Source organism: Labrus bergylta, chromosome 4 (assembly GCF_963930695.1).
Source record: "Labrus bergylta chromosome 4, fLabBer1.1, whole genome shotgun sequence".
Classification (NCBI taxonomy): domain Eukaryota; kingdom Metazoa; phylum Chordata; class Actinopteri; order Labriformes; family Labridae; genus Labrus; species Labrus bergylta.
The window spans coordinates 17,792,841-17,820,815 of NC_089198.1; the positions used below are offsets into that span (position 1 = coordinate 17,792,841).

The 27,975-nt window shown below is 40.0% G+C and overlaps 2 protein-coding genes across 4 annotated transcripts in view; one reads left to right on the forward strand and one right to left on the reverse strand.

Annotated features, from left to right (window-relative positions):
* LOC109991984 (SPRY domain-containing SOCS box protein 4) overlaps positions 1-27,975 on the forward strand; it is a 71,132-nt gene that overhangs the window by 39,050 nt on the left and 4,107 nt on the right. The window lies entirely within an intron of this gene.
* On the reverse strand, positions 11,077-14,059 carry zgc:136870 (uncharacterized protein LOC664693 homolog). Its single transcript, XM_020644444.3, has 2 exons — positions 13,859-14,059; positions 11,077-13,425 (listed from the first exon to the last, which is right to left on the reverse strand). The coding sequence occupies exons 1-2, from the start codon at positions 13,884-13,886 to the stop codon at positions 12,452-12,454; spliced, it is 1,002 nt and encodes a 333-aa protein (XP_020500100.1). The 5' UTR covers positions 13,887-14,059; the 3' UTR covers positions 11,077-12,451.

The following is a 27,975-nucleotide window of genomic DNA, read 5'->3' on the forward strand; positions in this document are numbered from 1 at the left end:
GAGTCAGGAGTTGTCAGTAAATGTTTTTATGCAACATATGTGAAATGATTCAGCTGCACGAACCAGCTGTCTGTTCGGAAAGCACCGAGAGGAGAGAACGGAGAGAAACTGGGAAGTGGGTTAAAAAGAGGATAGGGCGAAGATAAGAGGGAGATAGATAGTTAAAGCAGTGAGACAGAAGTATAAAGAGGATGAGGTGGCTAAGTAGCACAAATAATACTTATGTTTAATCAGGAGATGGATAGAATACCTGAAGTGCAGACCGAATTCAGAAAGCCGTCAGAGCCCTACTTGTGTGGGATGATGAGACTGAGACAGCCACTCATCATCTTGTTAAGCTGACTTGAGACAGAAATTGGCTTCTTCAAAGAACTTTCAAAGCTGCTTTACAACACAACCACATCTTGGCCCCATCAAGTCCATATAAACAACACTTTGTGAGAAACTACAAATACAAAAAAAGCCTCCTGGACTTTGAATTCTGCTGAAACAATGTGTTGACACAACTGAATGAATTCATACTTAATTGTCAAAATCAGAATTAAAGGGTTTATTTAGGCGTCACATTCCTGCAGTCTGTCACTGATAAGTACCCACTTTTGAAAAGCCTGACACTTTGACCACCCTCTTTAAGTTACATTCAGTTTGTATCACATTATCCTGCCACTCCTGCTGCTTATAACATACATGCACCAGTGCTAGAAAAATCTGAGATCCATTCTTGAGCAAGCACTTGACATGACGGCGACAAAACATAACCATTTAGTCTTTCCAAGCTTACCACTGCAGTACAAATATTCTGCTGAGGTTTTAAGATCTTCATCTTCCAAATTCAGCTGACATTGTGAAGCTATAAAGGTAAAAAGTTTGAATCTGTGAAGCCCGAAGTACTTTAAAATGACATCAGGAACATTCACATCTGACTCACTATTCATGAGGCAGGTTAAAATCAAAACTATCCACATCTTTATCAATTGTTTAAAGTTAGAAAGAATTAGATTTGAACATGTTTTGATATATTTTTCAGGTCAAGTTTCTCTCCGCACTGCTCAGCTTGGTGCTCTTCATTTTCATTCTGTTCCATGACACATATTTTTATCACTGTGTGAATTATAAATCTTCCTGCTGGCTGAAACGACTTAGCTTTCTAATGGTGGGCCGTTTTTTTTTTTTTTTTAAGCATGCTAGCCCTCACAGCTTCCCACTTAATGCTAGCTGAGTGATATGTGGGTCAGTGGGTTAGTGCTTTAGCTTTAAGTTAGCTGCTAGCTGCAGGCGTAATGGTGGGCGCACTGCTTTTTACCGCTTCCCTGATCTGCCGTCAAAGTTTTTTTTGACTGTCACGTGTATGTTTGTATTTGTTTCTTTTTTTGCCTGAAGTGTTTGCTCCTTCAAATATAGACAAGACATCAGAAATGATTTTTGAGGGCTTTCAACACACCATTTAAAGGCAGTTAAGGAAAACTTTATCTTGAGTTGTTATAAAACTTAGCAAGCCATTTGTGTTTGCATCTTTTAGAAGGTTACAAAATGACTTCATCACACAACCAAGTGGACACAAACAATCAACTATTCTACTATTTGAAGTCCTTGTGTCATGGATTCCCGTTGGAGCACTACCCTGTCACCATTCAGATATACAAAAATGTCTGTTTTGCAACTGACCGACAAGATTTCTCAACAAAGAAAAAAAGCACTCAGATAACCGTATGAAAGGGCCGTGTGTTTCTTTCTTCATCCTCTGCTTTGAGATCTAAACGCCCTCGGCTGCAGCAGGGAACAGTGGTGTCATGTCAGTGCACTGGTAATCAAATATTTAACAGCAGAAACGAAAAGATTAGAAGGGAGAAAAAGAGAGACAGAAAAACATGAGAAACTAACACAAGACAAAAAAAAAAAAAAAGAAAGACAAACTGAAGCGTGCCCAGAACAGAAGCTTAAAAAGTGAAGATTTTGATGATATTGAAAGTGTTCAGGGAAGATTCCCTCAGACAAAAAGAGGGTTTCAAAAAAGGAGCAAGAGGGAATTTGAAGAAAACGAAGCCATCACAGATTAAAGTGTGGCTGCCAGAATGAGGAGTGGCAGAGACAGGATGAGAAAAGAGAAGATGAGAGGTGTAAAGAGTGTGCGTGGGCCAAATTGAAAGTCGTGCGTGCTAAGTGACAAGTGTCAGATCTTTGGAGATCAGATGAAATGATAAGTGATGAAGAAACATAAGTAAGCTCAGAGACAGAGAGGACGGAGGAAGACTATTAATGAGGGGCTGCAGTGAAGGTTAGAGGGCTGGAATATGAAGAATGTTTTTTAACACTTAATGCCACACTTTGATCAAAGTATAAAGGTTTTATTTTGATATGAAGGAATTCTCAAATTCTCCAGAAGTAAACAGAAATGCAGTGAGTGAAATGCATGTATTATGACATGTTCCCTGTCTTTTGATTATGACCTGAAAAAAACTGACGCAATTGTATTTTTGATCAGAGGATGGCGCTAATTGCATAGTAAGAAGTTCAACACATGTTGCTATAACTTTGAATGAATGAATGCATTGATTCGAAAGGTCTCATGACTTTTTTTTTTTTAGCAACAAAAAAAAAACTCACTTTACCGTGGTGCCGGATACAATTTGGAAATCACTGTTATAAGGACTTCTTAAAAAAAAGAAGCGTACTTTTTTGAGTCAAGTTTCATGCAGTGTATTGAAATGTTTTAGACAAGTCAGTCCAGACCAAAGTGGTGGATCAACCTACTGACAGAGTGACATTAACATCTCCAGAGAACTACGGCTAGTACGGCTGAAAACACAACTATCCAGTAGAAAACTGAAAAAACAAGGGATTCTGATATCGCTATTTTAGCATTTCAGTTTTCTTCTATTAGACCTGCTGCCAACTGGTGCCTAACATACACAGGATCACACAACACCTACAGCCCTGGGTCATTTTTACAGGCACATCACTTACCTTCAGTTCTTAAACTCTTTGCCATTTTTAGACACAATGTGCCGATTAAACTAGCTGGACCGCAGCACAGACCTTTAGCATTCTGATAAAAATCTGATAAACTCAACTTGTTTTCCTCTGATGGTTCCTGATAATGTTTTAGCACACTTAACTAAAATCCCCTAAATAAAGATTACATTAACTTAAAGACTCCTTCCATTTAAACAAAAATATTCAAAGGCTATAGATCAGTATGTGTTTTCTTCTTCTTGTGTTTCACTCATTAATTCCAACTCATTTAAAAGCGTTTATTGATCAGCTTCAATTTTTACGAGCACCTTGAGGCACCTGCTCTCTCTAATGAGCGAAACACAAGTGCTTGACATTAATCTTGTTCAACATAAGAAATGAGCATCATTTTAAGAAAAAGCATCAAAATAGGCACTATTCAAACCAGGGTGAAGTATTGAAATACTGGAGATAACCCTTTTGAATTTATAATCTACTAAGAACTTGACAGCATCATTGTAATGGTGACGTACAAATAAAGCTGTCTCTTCAGCAGCATGACAGAAAACACGGACAAGCTGATAAGATGGTGCTTTAATTGATATCTTCCCATGAGCTATCACAACTTCAACTATTACAGTGTTATAGTTGAAGGATCTTTTTTTATTTTTTTTATTTTTTGGGCTTGTTTTGTGCCTTTTAATGCAGAGATAGGACAGTGGATAGAGTCGGAAACCAGGGAGAGAGAGAGCGGGGAATGACATGCGGAAAGAGGCCACGGGTGGAAGTGAACCCGGGGCTACCGCTCGAGACGAGAGCCTCAACACATGGGACGTGCGCCCTAATCATTGCGCCACCAGCGCGCCCAGTTGAAGGATCTTTATCTTAAAAATAAAAGACAGTTCATTGATTCTAACTACATACAAATATATATGAAATCAAGTATAGGTTTTTGTCTGTGTTTTCTTTTTCTATTCTTTTTGTAGTTTGGGTGAGATCTTAATTTGAAGAGATTCCGAATAACCAGTTAATAGTTATATGACAAAATGAAGCCCTGTATAGAGAGCTGTGGTCTTTCTATGAATGAAAAATAAACATTTACTTTGGTTTGCCCTTTAAAACTCAGAATTACCTTTTATAGCAGCTGCATTTCAGGCCAGTCTCTTTTCGTCAATGTGCAAACATAGATACAGTATATCCAACTGTCCAATCCAATAAAAATGAAACTTTGCATCAGTAGAGCTTTTTAGATATTCTTTGTGTTGTTGTTTGTATCTCCATGCAAACTCTCTCCACATACTCTCAGAGGAGTCCATGTGCAAACCAAATCTGCTGTTTACTTTCTGCCCGGCTGTCAGCAAACAAACAGCTAATGGCAGCCATGCTAGCTTAGTTACCAACTGTCAACTGAATATTTGTTTACAAAATTTGGATTTATTATAAAAAAATTGAGAAAACAGAAACACACTCATGGGGAAAAATGTGTCTATGCATAGACTGAGTATATACAAGAAGTAATTGTTTGATTATAATGCTAAGGTACATGTGCCACAGAGAGACAGAAAGGAGGGATGAAGAGGAGGGAACAGGTGGATTGACGATGACTGAGGGAACAATTTAAAGCTCAAGAGGAAGGATGCAGTTTTAAAAGCCACCATGGGAGAAGAAGGCAGTGAAAAACCTAAAATCCTGAATCCCGGTGCTTTCAGTGAGTTGTATGTACCTGTGGGAGCTGACCAGCTAACACTTCCTTAGTGTGCCAACAGTGAGTGTGTTAAAAAGCCTGGGGAGATTAGTCCTATTGGTTTTGTGTTGAACAGAAATGGTTGTGTGCGATGAGGGACACAGAGAGAAGATGAGAAACTGACTCTAATGCAGAAGAAAACCAGAGTGATTTCACACCAGATTATCTCACAATTTATCCCAGTTCTCTGTCAGGACCAATCATTATCCCATCATTTTCTGTGTGTGTAGATATGTGTTCAACTCTCAGAGAGAGAGAGAGAGACATACATAAGACACAGACATAAATATTAGAGGAAAGATTTTGCATCAACGGTGAAAAACTTTGCTGCAGAGTCATGTTCAGGAGCAGGTTTGTCTGCGTGAGACTCATTTGAATCCAATTAACATCCAAAAATACACTTTAAACAACAATAAAAGCCTTTGATGCATCACTTCTGCCTCGCAGCCACCAGAGGTTCAAAGACATTTATGCAAGCCAGAAAAGCCCAGGAGCAGTTTTAAAGAGCTAAGCAGATGCTTTTTTAGAAACCCATAAATGCCACGTTTAACGCTGACACAGATCAGACTGTGATGGTGACTCTGGCACTTTTATTAAAGATAGAAGAGGGAGAAGACTGCTCATTTCAATTCAATATCCTTGATTGAAGAGATAAATTGAAAACATTGCCAAAGCATAAAGTAATATTAATTAATTTAAAGAATTCCTAACCAAAGAAAATGTTGCTGAATTGATAGAAAGGGAGAAATTGTTACTACAGTGTCGGACTCTGTCCTCTATTTTTTACATCATGTCTTACTTCCTGAGATCCCCCCCCCCTCCTGTCCGACAAAGATATGTGTGTTTGTAACCTGTTACCTGTTTGCATGCACCAAAGAGCACTTGGTGGCTTCAAACGTCTTCATTGCCAAACAATAAGGAAAGGAAAGAGAAAAATGTTGAAACCAGATCCCTGGTGACATCTGAATCAGAAGGTCATTGTTTCATTGATTCAATATGCCAAACACTCACAGACACTGACGCACACATGGGTCCAGTATCATTAACAGGGCGATCCAATCGCCCTTCCTCTCTGTAATGAATGAAAGTGGTAATGAATGAGAGCAAGATAATCCTCCCCAATCTCTGTCTCCTTGGCTCTTTGTTCAGGGAGCTGCACGCTCGGCTCTAATCAACCCTTCTATTTGGCCTCCTGACATTTCCAATCCACGGACAGGCTGCCCGCCTTTGTGCGCTCATAGATACAGTTCTATTTTAAGGTCTCTCTGCCCACTCTCTTCCTTTCTTTGGCATCCCTCTTTTCAGTAAAGGAAACTCTTCTAGTTGATTCAACTGTTACTTCACTCCATTGTGCTCCGTCTTTCCGTGGTTTTGTTGAACTAGATTTGTTCATCAGGTTTATCGCTGTGTTGTTGCACCACACGCAGACAGAGTTCAGTTACTCTCACGTGTTGTAACACTTTTTCTCTGGCTGTTTTTTCATGTAAAACAGAAAGAGGTACCAAAGACTGTCCCTGAACTCTCTCTGAATTGTATCCATCTGTCACTGTTGTAGAGAAGCTGCACTGTTTCCATGAAAACACTTCTTTAATGTTTCCTGTTCTCACATCTTGACAGCATGATGTAATGATTTGAGTCAGGTGAAAGGGTTGCTTTAGCACTCAGGAATCTGAAGCGGAAACATTGATGTTGTGGTTTAGGTCCATTAAAACTCCTCTTTTAACCTTGTCAATCACAGAAAGTAGACATTTACTCTTTGTTTAGCAATTTTCTAACTCACACCAAATTGTCACCTTAAGAAAATGGAGTTAGTTACTTTTCAAAGACTCCATGTCTTTTTAGGTGGTATGATGTGATAGTTGTGAGAATAAATGTTTGACAGCAGAGGGCATGTTTTCTACTGGACTGTAACTTGTCTTTTGTTGCCCCCTCACACATGACGCACTGCTGTCATCAGTGATGCAAGCAACGTCAGTGTTAATGGTTAATATACAAATCTGTGATGACCTTTATTATCAACTTATTATTATACCATACCCATAGTGCACCTCTGTGTTTTCAGTGTTTGGTGTCCTGTAGAATCCACTGGTTGCAGTTCCACTTTCAAACATCTTTTTCAGTGTTTATCTCCGAAGTTACAGTCATGGCTCTCTCTCCTGCCCGCTTTTTTGCCCTCCCCTCCCTCTGCTGCCCCCCCTGCAGCGTGTCCCTCCCCTCCTGCCGTACGTCCTCTGTTTTATGCGGTATGTCATTCTGCCTCCAGTTATTTGTCACTTTATCTCCATCGCTCTATCTAATTCATATTGTCCCTTTGTCCTCTCACCCTCTGCTGGGCTGTGTGCCCGGGCAGCTACTGTAGCTCTCTCTGATGCTGTCCTCTGTCCTCTGTCACACACTGACTGCTGGAGTGAAGCTGTGTAAGTTAAGACTTACTACAGAATAGTTTAGATATGTTTCCCATCTTTAGATGTTTGGATCTTTGTAGACTTTTTCATGGATACGACCAGATACTTACTACACTACTACGATTTATGGTGACACACCGTGGTGTGTGTGTGTGTGTGTGTGTGTGTGTGTGTGTGTGTGTGTGTGTGTGTGTGTGTGTGTGTGTGTGTGTGTGTGTGTGTGTGTGTGTGTGTGTGATGGATGTCTGTTGTGTGTGCCAGAATAAAACGGGTAGACGAAATCACCTTGCAGTGAATCATTGTAGACAGAGTTTGTGGCAGTGTTGCAGATCCTTGAGTATGAGTTGTTGTTTATGAGCTTCAGGCAGAGTGAGGTGAGTTTTAAGTCTTATGAGCCTCACATAAAGAAACATGTCTGCAACTAACTGAATACACAAAAAGCACAGATGGAAATACTTGTTACTTTTATCGCCAATTAAAAGCTTATTATATCTGTCAAAGACAAGAGGCAGAAAATGTTACAAAAATGTTACTAAAATTTTATACAGATGGGGTGATAGGAAATTAGCATACAAGTCATCACCTGAACTAATCTTTTATTAGAACTGTTGAACATGCAAAATAAATGAAATATAGAATACAAGTGTCTGATTTAGGAAGATCAAGGAGTGTATGTTTTCAATTTTTGGATAAACGGCGATTCATTTTCCATTCTTTACTTGAATCATGTTGTGTAGCTGCCTCTGCTCTGCAGACACACAGAACACATTAACCAAATGACCTTATTATCTGTCCTCTCTCCTGTTAACGCAACAGTTCAACCTTTGTATCTAGTTTAAACAGTTCAAGTTTACTGTATGGTGGTCTCACAGCATGTCTGGTTTACTGGGTCACTGGGTCACTCCAAATGTATAGTTTCTCAATAACTGTTGTCTGTTGCCTTATCATGCCACATGCTCAGAAACCAAGCAAATAATCAAATAATTACCGTGACCAAATACCCATCACAGAGTTATTCAGTGTCATATTTATGAATGTGAAGTTTTTGGTTCAAACGTGGTCTTTTCAGGAATTAATTTGGATCCCACATAATACAGATTCAGACTGTCTTATGTCTATGACAGATCACTGTAATAGAACCAAAAACTCACAGAAACTTGACTATTCACCATAAATAATACATTTCCTTCTCTGTCATTGTACAGTACAACACAAACAACTTCCCATAAGATAATAGTGACTGCTTCAGTATGTATTTGTTTTATTTCAGCACTTACATCGCAACAGTTTTTATTTAAATCCCACAAATTACCTGACTTGTTTCTTTTTTCACCTCAGAAGTTGTAATAGTAGATCATTCGTGTTGTTTTGTTTTATTATGGATTTTGTATGACACCATGTGTCCTTTGTTTGGTTGCCAGAGACTAAAACCAACACCTACATAGACAATTAAGTCCATTAGTCAAAAGAGTCAAAATCCTAAAAGTGTTGAGAATTAGCATGAGTGCTAAAACACTCAAACACTCAAACAGTAAACATAATATATTCTATCCATTGCAATGATTTTCATACACACTGCCATTTTATTCCACATTTATTGGTTTGCTTCATCATTGGCTTTGAAATATTTATAACTGCTTATTTAAAAATATTAGTCCTTCCAACCTTTGGCCATACTCAAACTGTGAGAAAGTATGTTATGCAATCTAAGATGCTGTTCAGGAGCCAGTGGATCTGCACCAACATATTGGAACTATCATCAAGGAAAATTACAGAGTGGATATGCGAATAAAATTCTTCAGCGAAAAAGCTTTTAAAAAAAATCTTATTCATTTAATGAGTCAATCTTAATGAACCTTGAGTGTGTCATTTACTGTTTATATTGTAGATATGCAGACACTGGCAGATGAATCAATGTACTCTGTGCAGTAAGAAAAAAGAGCAACAGAATGAGTAAAGCGTCATTAGATCATTTTCAGACCTCTTGCATCCTCTCTGTGCCTTCTTTACACAGTCTATATGATTTGCTGTGCATCCTGTTGCTCCTCTGAGCTGGAACATTTCTTGCACTCAGAAAACACTTGGTGCTGAAAGTTAAAATCTTTCGGCGACACTAACGGGTTGTCCTGTAGTAACAGCAGCAGCCATGACAGATCCTCCCTCTAACAGCTTGTGCTTTGCTGCCAGAGAGATAAAAGGAGCCTCTGGATCACAGGAGCCTCTGGATCACAGAGCAAAAGTCCTTTTTTATTAGCTCCATGTCATGATTTGAGAGAGAGATGTCACCACCTGATCATTAAAACTATTACAATTGTTTTAGTCCAGTTGTGTCCGTTTCTTTTACAAAAGTGGACTTCCTGACCAGCAGTAATCTTTGATATGAAGACAAACTGCTGATAAAGATGTTATTCCTTTGGCCAAGCTTAGCTGAATGATGTAAATATTGCGTAACACATTGAACCGTTTGTTCCCAGTTTTTTTGTGTGTGTCACAAGTCTGAACTGTACTTACATGAATTTGATCATAGGGATCTACAGTATTACCCAACCCTGTTCAAAGTTTTTATCTTGTGCAATCAAGCCCAATAAAGAAAAACATGATTATCACATGGCAGTTTAGTCACAGTTGATGTTTGAGTAACGTAACACATACATGTGAGGCCCTCCAGCAGCTAAACTTGAGTGGGCCCTTTTTCTGTTTTAAATTCTTGGAATGAATGAATTATTTTTTTATTTTTACGCTGACAATAAAGACAGTAAAATGACATACAGCCCATATTGTGTGTGTGTATAAAGCCTGCATATAAGAAAAAAACCTGACAGGCATGAGAGTGGCTCTTTGGACCATGGGGTCGATTTGGTTGTGTGATGCTACAAGGAATTGATAAAGCCTTTAGCATCTGGCCAAAAACAGAGATGAAGAGATGAGCTGCATGCTTTAGAGTTCTGGTAAACTCAGTTCTTCTTTGTTCTGATTTGAAAACAGCTCTGACTGTAAACTTGATCAGAAAACATGCTCCCCCCTCTGGAGTTGCAACAGGCTTTATACAACATATACAGAGTAGAACTCTCCAAGATCTGTAAACAGACCTGGATGTGTAAGATTGGATTTTTTTTTCTGGTAATACTTTTTTTTTTTTTAAAAAGAGCACTGATACAGAAATGTTTCATTTCCAATAACTAAAGCAGTTCTGGTCATGAAGATAACTTTGTGTTCATGTAGGACCCTCTAAGGCTATGTTTGGATTTTTCACATAATATATTCAGAGGGTCCAGCAGGGTCTACTGTAGCTCTACAACAACCTTTAAAAAAATAACATGCAGCACCTACATTTGGGTATCAGACTCATACATGTGCCATCTCAAGACGGGCCTGCAGGCTTTGATCTCAGCCAAACACACTTGCAAATAAATTCCCTGCTAGCTCACTCCGTGTAAACACAGATAGCATCTGGTGAAGTGTTTTGCTGCAAAGAAAACTCCAGTTTATCGCTCAGTGTGGAGAAGCAAAGATGACTTGTGCTTTCTGTACATGGATGCACCTAAAAGAATAATATAATTCAAATTTTTTGTGTTGCTCAAATTAAAGCCACTGACCTATTACTGTAGAGTAGAACAAACTGAACCAATTCTAGTGTGAGGGACGGCGTTAATGTTTAATCTGTTTTTATGTATTTGAAATGGGCTTCTGTGTGGCTTGGCTGGAGAGCGACCTCGATGGTTACAACACAGCTGACCTTGCATGGCATCATGACTGCGAGCCAGAGATGAGGATTAACTGTTTGTGTCAGCAGAGGAGAGAGATGGCAATTCCCTGAAGCCAATTGACAATTTGTTCAGATGTAATGAAATGGTTGGTCGACCGCACGCCCCTCTATTCTGCTATCAAAAAACCTGCATGTAGCAGCAGTGATTACCTCATTTCAGAAAATTGAAAAAGCAAAGGTATAAAAGCATGATAATGACAAACTCAACGTTCAGCAAGACTTCGGCTTTATAACGGTTTGCGTCAAACATTTATTTATTTTTTACTGGTAATAGCTTCTTTTCCAGATATTTGGGCTTCATGAGCATGATTATTAGATTTGAATTACTCTTTCTGAACAGAGTATTACATATTTGAACATTTCATACACCGTCACACTGTTTGGTAAACTACAGGACATACAGCTACAGAGCTTAGGTGTTTTCTCTCACAGTGTCTTTATAGATGAATTTATTGGCACAACTATTTAAATATGAGATTATGTCATGGAAGGTCTTAAAATGACCTACATTGACAGTAAAAGTTTGACTAATTTTAGATATAGTACATCAAAGATTTAAAGATAAAGGACAAGCTTAAGGACAAAATCCAAACCACTGTTCTCCACTGTAAATGTGAATCTGCAGCCAGTTAGCTTAGCTTAGCATATTAAAAATGGGGGGAAAAAGGGAAATAGCTATCCTGGCTCTGACAAGAGGTCAAAAGTTTGTCTCACCACCATCTATTAAGCTCACTTGTTTAACATGCTACACTTTATTTGGTTAGTCATGGGGCTTTTAAATGACTGCTCTGATGATTGCAGTTTTACAGGTTGTGTTGTGATAAACTTATTCTGTGTTTGCTTTTTGGCGTCTTGACATCAACATCAGGTTGTGATTTTTGAGATGAGATGAGATGAGATGAGATGAGATTCAACTTTATTGTCATTACACATATACAACTATAGAGTAACGAAATGAGGTTTGGCATCTCACCAGAAGTGCAAATAAGCAGAAAGTGCAAGAGTCTGTGCTATGTACAGTAATTACAAAATTTACAGATGTAGACAAAAAAAGTGAATTATTAGGTAAATCTGGATGGCTGGATTAATGGGATGCTATAAATATAAATAAATGCTATAAATAAGTAATGCTACAAAATAAGTGTATTCTTAGGATTATAATATACAGATTAAGGTGCAGTGAGCATGCGATACTAGCCGCCATCTTTTCATTTGTTATGAACATTATGAACATGTCATAAACGAGTTGTTTCCTCATTGGTCACAGAGGAGCTAGGCTAACTAGCTTCTGGCTTTATCTTCATGCTTATTGTACAAACATCATGCCCCAAAATGACAAACTGTTGAGTATCGGGAAGAGTTACCACATCCCTGAGAAAACTGAAGGTCTTGCCTTTGAAGCACTGTGTGAGAATTTTCAGGGTTTCTGGATGATCATCTGATGAAAGCTGATTTTGATGTCCCAGCATGTGTCACTGATGGCCACATATGTTAAATGTCCCAGTCACTGTTTCCATTGAATCCAGCTGGAAATAAAAACAGTTCATGTGACCCTCAATCTTTTACGCCAGCCCTCTGATTGGGCTAAAGGCTAACCTTTGACCACCGGAATGGAGCAATCAGTCCAGTTTTCATATCATCACCCTCCTCTCTCTCTACTCCGCTGTCTGAGCTTGAATCCCATCTGTCCTCGTCACTGCTCATCGCTACTCTCTCTTGTTCCTCTTCATCACCCCCTCTACTCATCTTCCTCTCCTCACCCTCCTCCTGCTTCTCTTGCTCTTCCCTCAGGCAATGCTTTCTGCGGCACCACTCCTCCTCAATCCTCTGATACATGTGGAGGGAGAAGTGCCATCCTCCGTTCTCCTGCAGCATGTCCTCCACTTTACCCAACAGCTCACTCACCTGCTCTTGCTCTCCCGCCTTTCTTTCATTTACCTCGCCTGCTCTGCTCTTCCTCCCCACCTCCTCCTCATTTTTCCTCCACCATCTCCCCTCCTTTTTCTTCCCACTTCCTTGGGCCTCCTGCTTTCTCCTCTCCTGCTTGCCAATATTTGCAGTTTTGTTGTCAAACACTTGGTATCTGTTGTGACATTTCTCCAGCAGCCACTGCAAAGCAGGGCCTCCTGATTGGATGCATTCCTCGACACTCAGCCCTCTGCCCCCCAGCAAGTCTCCACATGTGAATAACACCATTGTGTGTCTCCACACTGAGGGGGTCAGCATCTCCATCCTCCTCTCCACCGCTCTCTGTTCCTGCTCAGTAAAGTCCAGTAGAGGGATCACTATCAGAATAACATGAGGTCCTCTGAGTCCACAAAGAGACAACGACCGCATCAGTTCAACTTTTTCCTCCCGGGGCACAAACTCCTCAGATGAGCCCCAGCCTTGTGCATCTACAACGGTCACGATATGTCCAACAGTGTTGGCGCTGGCAGCTGTGCTGGCTCCGCCTCCTTTGGTGTCAAAAATCGGCCCCCCGCCTAGCAGCGTGTTACCAGTAGAGCTCTTGCCCGTCCGCCTCGGACCAACCAGCAGAATATTCAGTTCAGCTGAGGCTGAAGGAGAGAAGGACAAGAGAGAAGCTGATTTTAGTCAGCGTGTGACAGCTTGTATCTCCTTTTAAGCAAATATTTGTGAACATGGTGTCTGGGGAAGTTTTAAGCTTCAACAAGTCATGCAATTATCAAAGGTAAAAGAAAAAGTATGACTCTTCTTAGAGAAAGGAATTAATTATTCCATCTGATTGTTTTGAAGACACAAAGTAATTGTTAAAGGTTTTATAAGCACTTCAGTGAGATAACACATGTTCCTAACTTGTTTCTGCTGTTGCATTACTGCAGATATCTGCTTCTGATTGCTAGGCAACACACATTTGTCATCCCCCTGATAGTTAAGCATAGGTTGAAATGCAAAGACACGGTTGTTTGCTTCTGCAAAATGTGCGATAACAACAACAAAGTTGTGTCTGAAATTTATAAATCAGCATACCGTTAACTGATTGCTGCCAGCTTTCCATGATGACAGTCTTGGTTGTAGAATATTTCTCGTGGCTGCTGGTGTTTTTTCTCTCCTGAAAAGAAGTGACACTACATCAGGGATCCTGAGTGTCAACCGGAAAGTCTTCGAGAAATGTCTCCCTGGCTGAGCTTTCTTCCTCACTGACTATCTGATAGCTCTGTGTACACACTTTCCTCTTATCAACCCTTTGACTGAAGCTCCTCCCATTTTATAGCTGACTCTGTATTCTTGAGAAACATACAACTGTCAAAGGGTTTATGATTCCAATCAAACAGTTTTTTCTCTCTCCACGAAGTCTTTCACTGAGTCACATGAATGTTGTCATCAGCTATCATTCTTTTATTAGTGTCACTAACTGTTGCGTCACTTTTGATAGGAAACGTGGAGCATTTTTACAACAGAGAAACCGTAGAAAGGCTTGGTTTCAGAAAGCTCTGTTGCATAACATGAGAGTCATCTATCTAAGGTTGTGTCATAGAAAGTGTGAAATCAGTGCAGCTCAAGTTGTCTGCCTGAACTAGCATATACACTTGTATTTATTATTAACCATATCCAGAATATTACTTAAGGAGTTAAGCAAGATTTTAAGTTAATATACCGAAAATGTAACTTTGGCATCACCCAGAAGTTGTCGTAAAGGTATACAAGTTCCACCATTTAAGAAACACCAGTCTTTATACAAGCATGCTTGTATGTGTAGTTCATATGCATGTAAGAAATCAACATTCTTATGAAATATAATTCAGTTTAAAAAAATCAATACCTCAACTTTAAGGGAAAAAAATCCTCATTAACCAAATGAACATTTCCTCCCGTAGTAAATAGATGTATAGATACAGTAAAAAACACATCACCTTAATGAATGTCTATATCCTGAGTGTGTTGAAATCCTCAGTGTCCAAAGTGGCCTCGTACTATTTGTTTTACTTAAACATCTTTGTTTTACAGCTGTCACAACAGCCGTACATTGAGCTTTTTGTAGAGTAGGGGACCTCTCACGTTTTACAATCTGAAGGCTCCTCAACATGATCTTCTTCTGCTGCCCTTGTCTGATCTCAGGCTTCACAGATTATAATAAACTCTAACCCTGAATCTGTGTGTTTGTGCATGTTGTGATTGATGTACTGCTTTTTGTGCTGTGCATTAGGATGCAATGACTTTGAAGCTTGACCTACACTATTGGCAAAACATTTTATCTTCCACAACACTTTTTAAAATGTGTCTCTTGTGGTTCCCTGAACTTCATTTCAAGGCTATACGAAGAAAATCAGTGAAATGTCTCTTTAAGAAATGTACAACGTTAGAGGTCGACTGATATGTCTGGCCTCATATTGGCCTGGTATGGGCTCATCATTGAAATATCAGTATCAGCAATTTAAGGTTATGTGTCAACATTTAAACAATGCACGTTGTGATTTAAAAATAGATTTCCCATCAGAACTTTCTCACATACTGTACAGGCCGTACTGTCTGCAGAACTAGAACTAAAGAGCACTTTTTTTTATCTGCACAAGAACTTAAATACTTATATTATATTAAAAATGTCTTCTTTAAATAAGGCAGCCTCCTGAGTACCTGAGTTTCAAATTCGCGTGGAATCAAAAATACCATCAAGAAAATTCTGTGTTTAGGCCCCAATATTGTAGTTAATATTTGCTGAACCCTGAAATTAGAATCAACAGGGTAAAAAAAGAAAGATCACTTTCCTGTAAAGTTTTTGTTTTGTTCATTTTAGGACCGCATTATAAAGATACTGTATAATGAATAAATCATTATCAGCCTCAAAAATGCCTTAGTGGTCTTACCCAAGCTGAAATATTCATATCCAAGACTAAGAGTTCAGTAAATGTATAAGTGATGGATGCTGTCATCTTTGTGTGTGACTCTCTTCTTCAGTCAGTAAAAACTTCATCACTCAGTATAAATGTAGAGATTTCCCTGCAGCAACTATAAACGTGTTGAATAGCTGCTTGTTAAAGGCTATACATCAAAATTCAAAATGTAAAGCTTTTTTTTTTATTACCTCATCAAAATCAGTTCATGTGTAATTTAAAAAAGTGACATACCGGTGTAACGTTACAAACATTATCTCTATATCTCTCTGTTTACTGTACTGATCTTTTACTGCTGCGCGCATGTGTGCGTGTGTGCTGTGTGTGCTGTGTGTGTGTGCGCGTGTGTGCGTGTGTGTGCGTGTGTGTGCGTGTGTGTGTGCGTGTGTGTGTGCGTGTGTGTGTGTGCGCAAACATACACTCGGATATCTCTGACCTGGCAGGTGAAGCCGGTAAAGGATCAGCGGGGTTCTTATCTAAGTCTGGCTCGCTCAGGTCAGCGGTGAGCGCACGTGAGCGAATGTGTGAGAGCGAATGTGTGAGAGCTTATGCCTGTATACGTGTTAATGCACGTGTGTGTGTGTGTTTTTCTCACCTTCATTTAGGCTGCACGTAATCCACTGAAGCTGCTGCAGAGAAGGTGTCTCCTCTTTTTCACCTCCAACTTTTCTCTCCTGTCTTTGTGTGTTTGTTCTGTTTTGATCTCAGCTCTCTGATCTGTTCAACCTTTTTTCTTCTGCTTCATCTCAACCTCCTTCATCTTTACCTCTGCTTTTGTTCTTTTATCTGACACAAACACAATTGCACACTAAGCTTTTCTTATCGTCTGTATAATGAGCTGACCTTTAATGAGGCTGTCAATCACCTTCCAACTTGTTGGTCACACTGCAGAATGAATATCGATATCGTTTATTTTTATACCTCCTCCAACCTTGAAAAGTGTTTTTTGTGTCTTTGAATCCATTTAGCTGCTTTGATTTAAATTATGGATGTTCCTTTGTTTTTAGATGATTTTTCTATCTTCTACACAGACATTCTTGGTAGATTAAAGGGAAATATGTAAATATAATGTATAAAAGGATTATTCTCAAAGAGTTATCTTAATCTAAATACATGTTTTTTCATTCATTTACCACAAATATACACTATATGGATAGCACGCTTATGTTTGATACTCTGTGTAGCACGGTTACTCAAAGTGTTTAACTAAATGAAACATACAGTTCCTTTTCTTGGCCCGTTGGGGGCAGTGTAACAAGCTGTTAATACAACACTTCAATATGTTAGAAACAAGAGGTCATCTTTTAAGCAAACACACATCCAGCAGACAAATAATCCTTCATATGGAGATATGAGAGCCACCTGACAAATGTCAGTCCAGTGTTGCCTTTGTTCGTTTTCTTTTTGGCTTTAAGTTACTAAATGCTCAGTTTTGTTCTACAGCTCACTCTCGTGTGTTGATCCTTTTTGAAATAATGCCAATATGAGCATTGTGAGTGAACCAATACATTGTTTAAAAACAGTGAAGAGAAGCTAAAATGCTGCAAACAGAGTGGAGGGTAACTGACATGCTCAGTAATAACTCTCTTAGGTTTGTCAACACAGCTTACACCTTTAATTTTCACATCTTTTATATTTTTCAACCGTAATCAATCGTAAGTGTTGCTTTAAAAACCTTTTTTTATATTATATGGATGTTTGCCATTTCTTATTTTGTTCAGTCTCAGGCAGATCGAGATCAATCTCTCCTGCACATCTCTATTTTGTTTTAAAGCACATCAACAAAATACCACTTTGGATCAACATTAGCACCTTCTCTGCAGGATATTATCATGTTTTAAAACCTGTGTGCAAGCAGGAATATTAATTGAAGGCGGGCTTAGTAAATTATACCCAGCAATTTCTTAATATTGACATTTTCATGAGTAAAGTCTGCCTCCTTGCAGTTTGTTACTGTCAAGGATATGTGAGGGTCAGACAGGCCGGCTGTGCTCTCCTCTTCTCCTATTCATCATCCTCCCTCCTCTTTATGTCCATCCTCGTCTCTCATCTCAGCACCTCCTCCACCTTTCTCTCTTATGTTTTTTTTACTCCCTTCACCACCTAGCCTATCTCCCTTTGCTCTCTTTCTTTTCCTTCCTCTCCTTCAGATCTCTCCTCCTCCTGTTTCTCTTATCACTTTGCCTCTCTTCCCGGAGGAGACGGTGAGCAGTGGATTTACAGTAAAGCACGATGATAAAGAGAGAGCAGGGCTTTAAAAAGAAACTCTGGCATGGCTTGTATTACCACCAACTCCTCTCTACCAGCCAGTTTCTTCCCACAGCTCCCATCTTTCTGTGTGACACCAGTGTGCTTGCTGAGATATGACTCACTCCACAGGAGCCAAAGAAAAAAGTTAGCTTTGGCCAAATATCTTAAAATTGCTCAGGGAGGTCTTTGGAAAAACGGATTTCACACCCTCCTCTCTTAAATGTGTGTGGGACGGACTCAGTACAACTGTGTTTGTAGCCATTAGTCCTCCCACCCTGTGGCTGCAGCCTTTTTTAGCACTAAAGGGTTTTCTAACAAATCCTCCCCAGATTGTAGCATTAGTTCTGCACAACTCTCTGCTTCAATGTCGTTTGGAGTGTGATGGTGCCATAAACTGGAAGTGTTTAACAATGTGCAGGGGGAGAGGATAGAGAACACCAGCAGAGGAACATTAGTTATAGATAACACACACTTCCTTTAAGGGGCTTTATAGGGTGCTGGTGTTTAGAGTTCAGTGTGTCATGTGTTTTAAGAAGGAGGACACTGTACCTAAAGAGACTTGCTACACCTTTGCCTTGTTGTGTGTGGTTGTTTATTAAGTGAGGTCTGCACAAATTGTTGTTTCGTATAGTTTAGATAGATATCGTGAGATATAAGCCAAACTCACAGGCTTAATGTGACTGTTTTGCTTCTGTCATGTGAAACCTTTGAGATGTTTTCATGTCAGTATTGTCCTGTCAGACGATCTGTGATACAGGCCTTATAATTATTACCCTGCTTACTATCGCTCTGTATAGAAATATAAAACATAACCAGGGGTTAGCATGCAGTATGGGCAAAGTATAGTGCAAAACAGGTCTTTGGTTATATTTGAAAAGATCATGTTAATATTTCTTTTATAGATTTTTTTATATATTTCTGATATGTTACTAACATATCAGGCCCCTTAATTTGTTGGGTGAGTTTCGTCGCTGGTCGGAGAGGACGCTGGCGTGTTTGTTCGCCGCTTCCGGTTCCCAATCCTTCACAGCAGACAAATGCACCTCCTTCCTGTCATTCTTCGCCGCCACGGACTCCAGTTTTTATTGCTTTGCCGACGATATCCAGCTCCAAAGCCATCACTCCTGCCACTCACTCAATCCTCACTGACTGCATCACAGACATAAAATCCTGGCTTCAAACCAGCTTTCTCAAACTCAACTGCGACAAATCAGAAGTCATTATCATCGGCCCCAAATCCATTATCAAATCCACCAACAACTTCTCCCTTACGATCGATGGCTCCACAGCGCTCCCTTCCCCCCACATCCGTAACCTTGGTGTCATCTTCGACCAAACCCTCTCTTTCGACAAACACATTAAACAAATCACCAAAACAGCCTTTTTCCACCTCAGAAACATCGCCCACCTCCGCCCATCACTCTCATTCTCAGCTGCTTAGACCCTCACCCACACATTCATCACCTCCAGACTAGACTACTGCAACAGTCTCCTCTACGGTTCACCATCCAAAACACTCAAGAAACTTCATTACATTCAGAACTCCGCTGCTCGACTTCTCACACACTTCCGCACCCGAGATCACATCACCCCCGTTCTTCATGACCTCCACTGGCTCCCCATCCCCCCAGCGTATCCAGTTCAAACTCCTCACCTGATAAGCCCTACATAACCTGGTTCCCCCCCTACCTGTCTGAGCTCCTCCACCAGCACACTCCCAACCACACTCTCAGGTCTGTGGATGCAAAACCCCCCCCCCCCCCCCCCCCCTGCAGGACCAACCTTCGGTCCTGTGGGGGACAGGGCCGTCTCCATTGCAGCTCCCACCCTCTGGAACTCTCTCCCTAAAAACACCAGAGACTCCCCCACACTCTCTTCCTACAAGAAATCCCTAAAAACTCACCTTTTCATCACCGCCTACAACCACCGACTCTCATCCTCTTCCCTCGACACTACTTCTATGTTGTATTGTTTTCTTAGATTTTGCTTTGTTTTTTGTTGTTTCCTTTCAAAGCGTCTTTGAGTATTTAGAAAAGCGCTATATAAATCTAATTTATTGTTATTGTTATTATTATTAAGTCAAAGATTGAACAATTGCAGAACTGCTTTGATTTCGAGTTGGATTCATGGATCGTCAGTATAAAAGCTTCCTTTGCAGATTATTTTGTATCCCTATCAGGGAATTGTTGACGTGACCACCTCTGTAGTCAATCTGCCTACATGACTTATTTCACTAAAATCATAAAGAAAAAGACTCACTATCATCCCTACAGCATCACTTGTGTTTCCTAACTGAAATTGTTAACTGTAGAATATACTGCTATCATGTGTCTTTTACTTTTATAAGCTAACAGATGGTTATTATAAGTTCTTCAACAAGAAGCTACCAAACAGGTAGCCTGAGGTGCTGTGAATGTCACACACAAGAAAATCACGGCCTGTCCCGAGATTCTTTTTAAAATCTCGCAACATATTTTAACCCCTTATCTGTAAACACCTGATTGAGCATGTTGCAAAAGCATGAGTTTGTAGAAAATGTATGTTCCTGTCAGACTAACCACAGCTGACCAACGTGTTCATGTCTGGTTATCATTGTGAGATATTTTGATACTTAAAAAAAATAAAATAATTAAGATTACCTTTTGGGCTTTTTATGCCTTTATTGTAGAGAATAGTGTTTTGAGTTTGAACCCGGGCCACCCACTTGGAGAAATATAGCATCCGTACATGGCGCTCGTGCAGTAATCACTAGACTACCTGCGCCCCTTGACACTTTTTGTGTGCCTTATAACCACATTGCTGAAAAGGAGTGTGACATTGAACTGATCTGAAATGCAAACCGAGTGATTTAACCTAAAAATGAACATTTGAGAACACTTTTGATGCTTTGCTGTTTGAACTTTTTTCTCATGCAACAGACACATAGAAGTGTGAAGTTCAATATGCAGCTCTACTTTGAACTCTCGTGGGCTTATTCGTCCTTGAAAGGGCTCAGAGCCTCTGCCTGTTGTTTATTCCACAGCTGTGGAGTTTCATTTGATTCTCTCATGTTTGTGTTTGTCAGTTTGATTTCCTGTATTCGTGACCTAGCATGTGAGCTCCGTGCGTCTGTTTTTCTACGTGTCAATTTGTGAGCGAGACAGGTTTGTGGATTTCCTTTGTGTAAATGTTTGATCTTTGAAGTGTTTACAAGAAAACACTCTGCTGTGGTTCGATAGCATGGCATTAGATCTAGGGAGAAAAAGTTCAGGTTAGCTGTGAAATAAACACCAGGTTGCATTATTGAGCTGTTGGTGTTTTTAACCTTTGACAGGTTATTTCCGTTTTTTGTACACATGCTTATGGAGAAGCTCTGGGGTGGCATATTAGTCCAATGTAATCACTGTTTTCTCATAAAAGCCTTGTTATAGCAGTGTTGTTCATTTCCCTATTATATTGACTTTAATTAAAGGATTAAAGGATTACACGCTCCTCTGAATTCGTCAACCTCTGGAGCTTAGAACCACTTCCAAATTCAGCATTGTCATCAAGTTAAACAAACATATGTCTTATATCTATTGTTAACATTGTGACAAGATGTAACAGCAATGATTTCTTATGTGTGCCCCCCCCCCCCCCCAAAAAAAAAAAACCCCAAAAAACCACAGAAACACTGTGTCCTTGGAAAGAGCAAGATTCTCAAATGAAGATTGTTTAAAAGGAAAGGAGTGATGGAGAGGAGGAGAGTAGAAGCATGCAGAGTGGATTCTTCTGTTCTGGTGTTGAAGGAGGAAAGAGGAGAGAAGTGTCGTGTTACAGAAGAGCTGGAGCTGTAGATAGAGGAGGGGGGAAGACTTCAGGAGAGAGAGATGAGGGGAAGGGATGATGTTTCCATGAACCGTCTCCCTTATATAATGTGTGTTATATTCATCCCCACATTCTTAGGTTAATGCACTCTCACACATTACATACACACACACACACACACACACACACACACACACCTAGACTTACACACACACACACACACACACACACACACACACACACACACACACACACACACACACAGTGGGACAGTTCTAGCTCATGTACCTTGTTGATCTTAAGAGTGTAACGTATTCACTGCGGTGACATTTGCCTGTTCAGGAGTTCTCTCCAGGGGATCAAAATGTTTTGTTGTGACTGATGTCAGCACCCCGACCTGCTGTTTTCAATCTCTTTTTTAAAGATTTGTTGTCAAGCTGTAAGTGCCTTTATTTTAGGCTGTGGATAGAGAAGGTAATCAGAAGGGGAGAAAGAGTGCCGAATGACGTGCAGAAAAGGAGCCACAAGTCAGACTCGAGCCCAGGCCATCCACTTGGAGGACTTACAGCCTCCACACACGGGACCGACCAAACTGCTAGGCCATTTATTACCATTGGTTTATTTTTGTTTTTATTCTTTAACTTTGGAAAAATCTCAATCAAACTTCCACCCAGGGGTTTTAATAATTGAGGAGCTGACGTTTCTCCATCTGCTGTATGTCAGCTTTTAACTCCATGTCTGTTTTAACAGTCTGACTGTTTTACTAAGCAGTTCGGTCTAGTACAAATTGTTGCTCACAGTGAGCACGTTGGGTGTACATGATGTCGTGTGGCCCTTGCTAAGGCTATAGTCCTTCTTGCAGCGGCAAATCCAATAAAGGCAAAAATGGCCCAAAAATAACTTTAATCAGAAAACAAAGCTTCCACTTTTACGTTTCATTTAAACTTATCCGTGACCAGTCCTCCTAAATGTTCAATGTTGGTAACCTTGATAATTGCTAACAGAAAAGAAACAAGTTTGTAGGCTACAGTGCAACACGCTAAAGGTTGACAGTCAAGAAGAGCTTAGTCTCCCACAAACAAGCTTAAGCATGCCCTCATTCACATTTGAAGTTTATATGACTTTCATAGCTGCAGGTTTCTCACTGTTTATAACTTTGACTTTAGTTTCTCCTCTCTTCTGGACTTTTTTTTTTTTATACGTTTCTTTCTTTGACACTGATCGTCTGTCAGGCTTTATTTAGCTCCCAGCCCTCCCCTCAGGTTACTTTTTACATTCATCATAAAAGTGATGCTGCCGTTGCCACTTTCACCTTCTCTTCCATTATCAGTGTCTATAGACAATAAATCCTGCTCCGCTCAGCTCTGCAGTGTGCTGCATCTCATTACAGGCGTCATGTCTCATCGGGTGCCCCTGTTACTGCTTGTTCCTGTCGCAGCAGACCCCGAGGTCACACTTCATATCCATATAGAACGTCTCATCAGGAAAGTTACTCACTCACTGGAATCGCTTCACATGTGGTATCAGTCTCATATTGTCTGGTTGCCTCATCAGTGGAGCCTTCTTACAAGATATATATGTCTGCAATCTTTTATAAGATGAATAAATAAAAACAGTAGATCTGTGTGTGAGTGGCTGAAGGTTGTATTTTTAATTCTCAAACCAGCAAAAAACAAGTGATTAAAGGGGGGGAAACTCACCTATTACATGCTTCTTGCTCATAATCGTATTTCTTTCTCTGACGTAATGGGCAACATTTCCCACAGGGGTCATTCAGGATACATCTCGTGGTTAAAACGACAAATTCAATTCAGCTCTGAGCTCAATAACGACCTTTCCTGAAAACTAAAAAAAAAAAAAAATCTGACCTGTGATAACGGCTGCTTTATGAAAATGTCATCAACAGAAAAATCCCAAATTCCATCTCCTCCTTTTATCTGATTGTTTGGCTGGAAAGGATGGAAATGTTTACTCATATTGAAGACATTCAGTCCTGCAGCAGCATTTAGAACATTATTCTTCCTAATGCAGCGAACGTGTAATGATGCTCGGGTTAATGACCTGCTGCTGATCTTCTCCTTGTTCTCTCTCCTCGTTAACATCTCTCTCACACCACTAGAAGAGTGGCTGAGAGGGTGAAACATGATAGAAATGTGTTATTAAAAATACATCTAATGGTTAATGCATTAGAGTGTTGCAATAGGAGATGTTAAGCTGAGGTAGTATAATGCAATAAAAGGCTGTTATAGTCACAGGGAGGAAGTAGAATGTGCATAATGTGTAAATGATCAGAACCTGTAGTAAATTGCACGGATTATCCCTGAGCTTATATCATGAAGGTTGTAGACCAAGAACCCTGCAGCACGTGTTATACACCAGACAAATATGTTGAAAACTTTTATAATGCATGATGTCTCACCTAGAAGGAATTTCAAATATGTTGACTGAAAGTTGCTTTCAACCTGGAGTAACTTCATCTGGATTTTCAGACATTCTTGCTTAACAACACAACACACAGACACAATGAGCAACGTGCTGGTGCTCACAAGGGAGCAGTTAGCAGCTGAAGAAGCAGATATAGCACTGAATAACTGATGGAGGCCAAAACGGAGCTCAAAGACAGTGAATATGGGACTTGTATCTGTGAGTTGGCTCGCAACAAAAAAGCCTAAAGAATGCTGCTGATGCAACTGTTTTCTCACAATCCTGCCAGTGTTTTCATCCCGTCTCCTCCATCCTTCAAGTGTGTCTGAAGTTCATCTCAATGCATTCCGATAAAGGATTATAGAACCTTTTATGAGACATTATAGAAAATCCTTAATGTGCATTATAAATGTTATATATATGGGCTCAATAGAAAGTATTGCTGATCATTTAGCAGAGTACAGAGACAGAGCAGTGCTGTTTGAACCCTTTCATATTGATTTATTTGTCTTATCCAATTCGACAGGCTAATTTAATCTTCTTTAATGAAGGCTATAACTAGTGATTTTTCCTTCTTCAGTCTACTCCTTAAGTTAATATTTTGAGCTCTTGAAGTGAGAGGAAGAAAGAAATAAAGAGATGGAAACTCAGAGAGTTGACAGCATCTCAGTTCAGTCAGCAACAGAACATTGTCTCCACATAGCTGAGCACCAGCGAGTCAGAGAGCGTGCTCAAATGAATGTGATTTAATACAAATTTGCTCCCCTTGATAGGAACATGCGCATAACAAACTGCACGAGCCCGAAGACACTTATAAGATTCAGAAATGATTTAGGCCACAGTAACCTCGGCTTGACGTGCACAGAACCAGTCTGCTGTGGTTTCAGTTGACACTCCCGCTCCATTAGCTACTTTTCTCTCCAAGCCTGCGAAACTAAACTAATATAGCATTTTTGTCAGAACTGACGAGTCAAATGTGAGGAAACACAACTTATCTGCATCATTGCGCCTGTGTATTGTCACACAGTCAATTTAATCATGTGTGACAGATTTAACATGTATTCTTTATCAGGCTCCTTCAGCGCACTGCTTTTGATTGTCATACCACTCAGCCTTCATACGACAACAATTATCTCCTGTAAATTTCCTATCAACGTGATGAGAGCTGCTCTGATAATGGAGGCATAATTGAGAGCCAAGCAGAGGTGGAAACGCGTCATTGTGACCGAAAAACTGTGTGTTCTTCTGTGAGCACGGAGGAGCATTAATGAGACAGTCACACTTCAAGGACACCCACATGTTGAGCTGAGTGGATGTGTGTGTGTGTGTGTGTGTGTGTGTGTGTGTGAGGCTGGGTTGTCCTGTTGATTTAACCTTGAAAACACACACACAGAGAGCAGGTGTTGGAGGACATCCAGAATGCTAACAGGTGATGTAGGTGTGTGTTTTTTAATCCAAAACAAGAACAGCAGGGGCAGACAGTCTGATGATGTCACTCAGCACCTTGTAGATTAGACACACAGCACTTATTAAAGCCCAAAGATAAGTAATATAAATACGTTATCTTCAACCAAGGATTCTATTCTTTAGTGATTTATCTACCGATTATATTCACAAGCGTTCATCTTTAAGCCTATGACATGTGGAGTTGAATCTCTACACACACATTCAAACGTCTTGCTTGCTATAGGCTGCGTCTCTGCTCCTGTTGGAGTTTAAACGCATCTTTTCCCTCTCTCCTCTTCCATCTAACTGACTTCTGTTGTTGCTGTCCTGCCTCACTGACCTGCAGTTTCTCCCGCCTGGTGCTCGGGTGATTGGGTGCCTTTGTATTGGTGGGGTCACTAGGTTCTGAAGCTCGACATATAAAGTGCAGTTCAGTAAGCTGTGTGCGTGTGTGTGTGCGTGTGTGTGCGTGTGTGTGTGTGTGTGTGTGTGTGTGTGTGTGTGTGTGTGTGTGTGTGTGTGTGTGTGTGTGTGTGTGTGTGTGTGTGTGTGTGTGTGTGTGTGTGTGTGTGTGTGTGTGTGTGTGTGTGTGTGTGTGTGTGTGTGTGTGTGTGTGTGTGTGTGTGTGTGTGTGTGTGTGTGTGTGTGTGGTGGAAGGGGTGATATAGGATCATGGAGGTCATTACGTGACATACAGGTCCCTCCCACTCCGCTGTTTTTTGTAATAATATAGACCAATCCGATGTGATGTGTTTGTGTGTTTGTTATGTGTGTTCAAACTGAAGCTAGAAGGACACAGAGGAGACTATTGACGTTTGATGAGCATGTTTACAGTCTGTTTGTTTCCTTTGTTTGTTTACTGGGTTCGATTGTAAAAAAAACTTTACGTAAGAGTTTGACCCAACACTTCCTTACAATCCCCAAAGGGTTATGTAATCCATAACAAGTTTAGTCTTTATTATTTTATCAGTCATATCCTTCTTGTGTCTTCCTTAACGTTCTAGCTGACCAGGCTGTTTTTTTAACTTTGTCTGCAGATGAAACATTAACACTTTAGGGCTTAGATATCCCATCTCACTGGTAAAAAAAAACAACAACACATTTTAGAGCCTTTCTTTTGGACCCAGACAAAATCATTAACTTTTCATCGAATAATTAAAATAATGAAAAAACCTTTAACTATCTTACATTTGGTATCTTCAGAAGTGTGTCAGAAGTATGGAAAGCTAGTGTGACATTTTATAGTTTTTCAATGAATTTGTCAGTGCTCTGTGTTCATTAAAATTTGTCGTAATGACACCTAATTTAAAGTTACACGAAGAAAGAGCTGCTCTCTTATCAAAGTTGCCGAACGTATGGCAATCCTGAAAATACCTGCGTTCAGTTCTTGAACGTTTAACCAAAGCTGAGTCCTGTCAAATATCCTGATGAGTTTAATTGAGATTTTCTTGACACGTAACAGATCTGTAAGCAGTTTTTGTTGTCAGGAACTGAAGCTTTGAGTGGCAGTCTAATTAATGTTCCAAAACTCATCTCACATGAGACAAACAGCAGAAGATGTGAAATGTTAATTAAATATGACAACATGAAATAACAGCTGCAGCAAACTCACAAAAGCACAACGTTCCAATGCAAACTGTAGACCCCATGAGCTTCTCATATTCTTCTAAAATTGGCATGAAGGGATCAGAAAGATCATATCTGTCGAGAAGAATCGTCGCTCTGTGTGAAAAATGTTAAGCAACAAACTCAGTCCACTCACTTTCTGCACTCCCAAATGAAGAGCTTTACTAGACAGAAGGTAGCTGAAACTTTCATTTGAGCTGATATGAAAAATATGCTGAATTAGCTGGTAAAAACAAGCAGCTTGTGTGCTTTTTTCTACATTGCAAAGAAGGACTTGTTGCACTTGAGCATCACAGCTCAGATAATCTGATTCTTTTGTTACACTAGAAGGAACAATAAACCACTCCACATCTGCTAAACTAAAAGAGCCTGACTGGGGTGCTGGTGGCGCAGTGGTTAGTGTGCGTAGAGGCTATAGTCCTCAAAGCCGGCGGCCCCTTTCCCGCATGTCATTCCCCTCTCTCTCTCCCTGATTTCAAACTCTATCCACTGTCCTATCTCTACAATAAAGGCACAAGAAGTCCAAAAATAAATATTAAAAAAGAGCCTGACTTTTTGTTTAGCCTATATTTTTTCACAAAAAAAATTCTGAAACAGAAACTACTTTGAGTTTGCATCTATGGTGGAGTATTGACTGAGAGACAACATCCCTCCACCTGCTCTCCTCTGCAGTGTGTGTGTGTCCTGCAGCTCAGGCCGCAGTCTCATGTATCAGTTTCCTCC

Coding starts and splice junctions, on each gene's coding strand:
- zgc:136870 (XM_020644444.3), bottom strand. CDS start 13,886: ATGGAAAGCTGGCAGCAATCAGTTAACG. Junction 13,426..13,858: donor CTGGCAGCAATCAGTTAACG/GTATGCTGATTT, acceptor TCTCTCCTTCAG/CCTCAGCTGAACTGAATATT.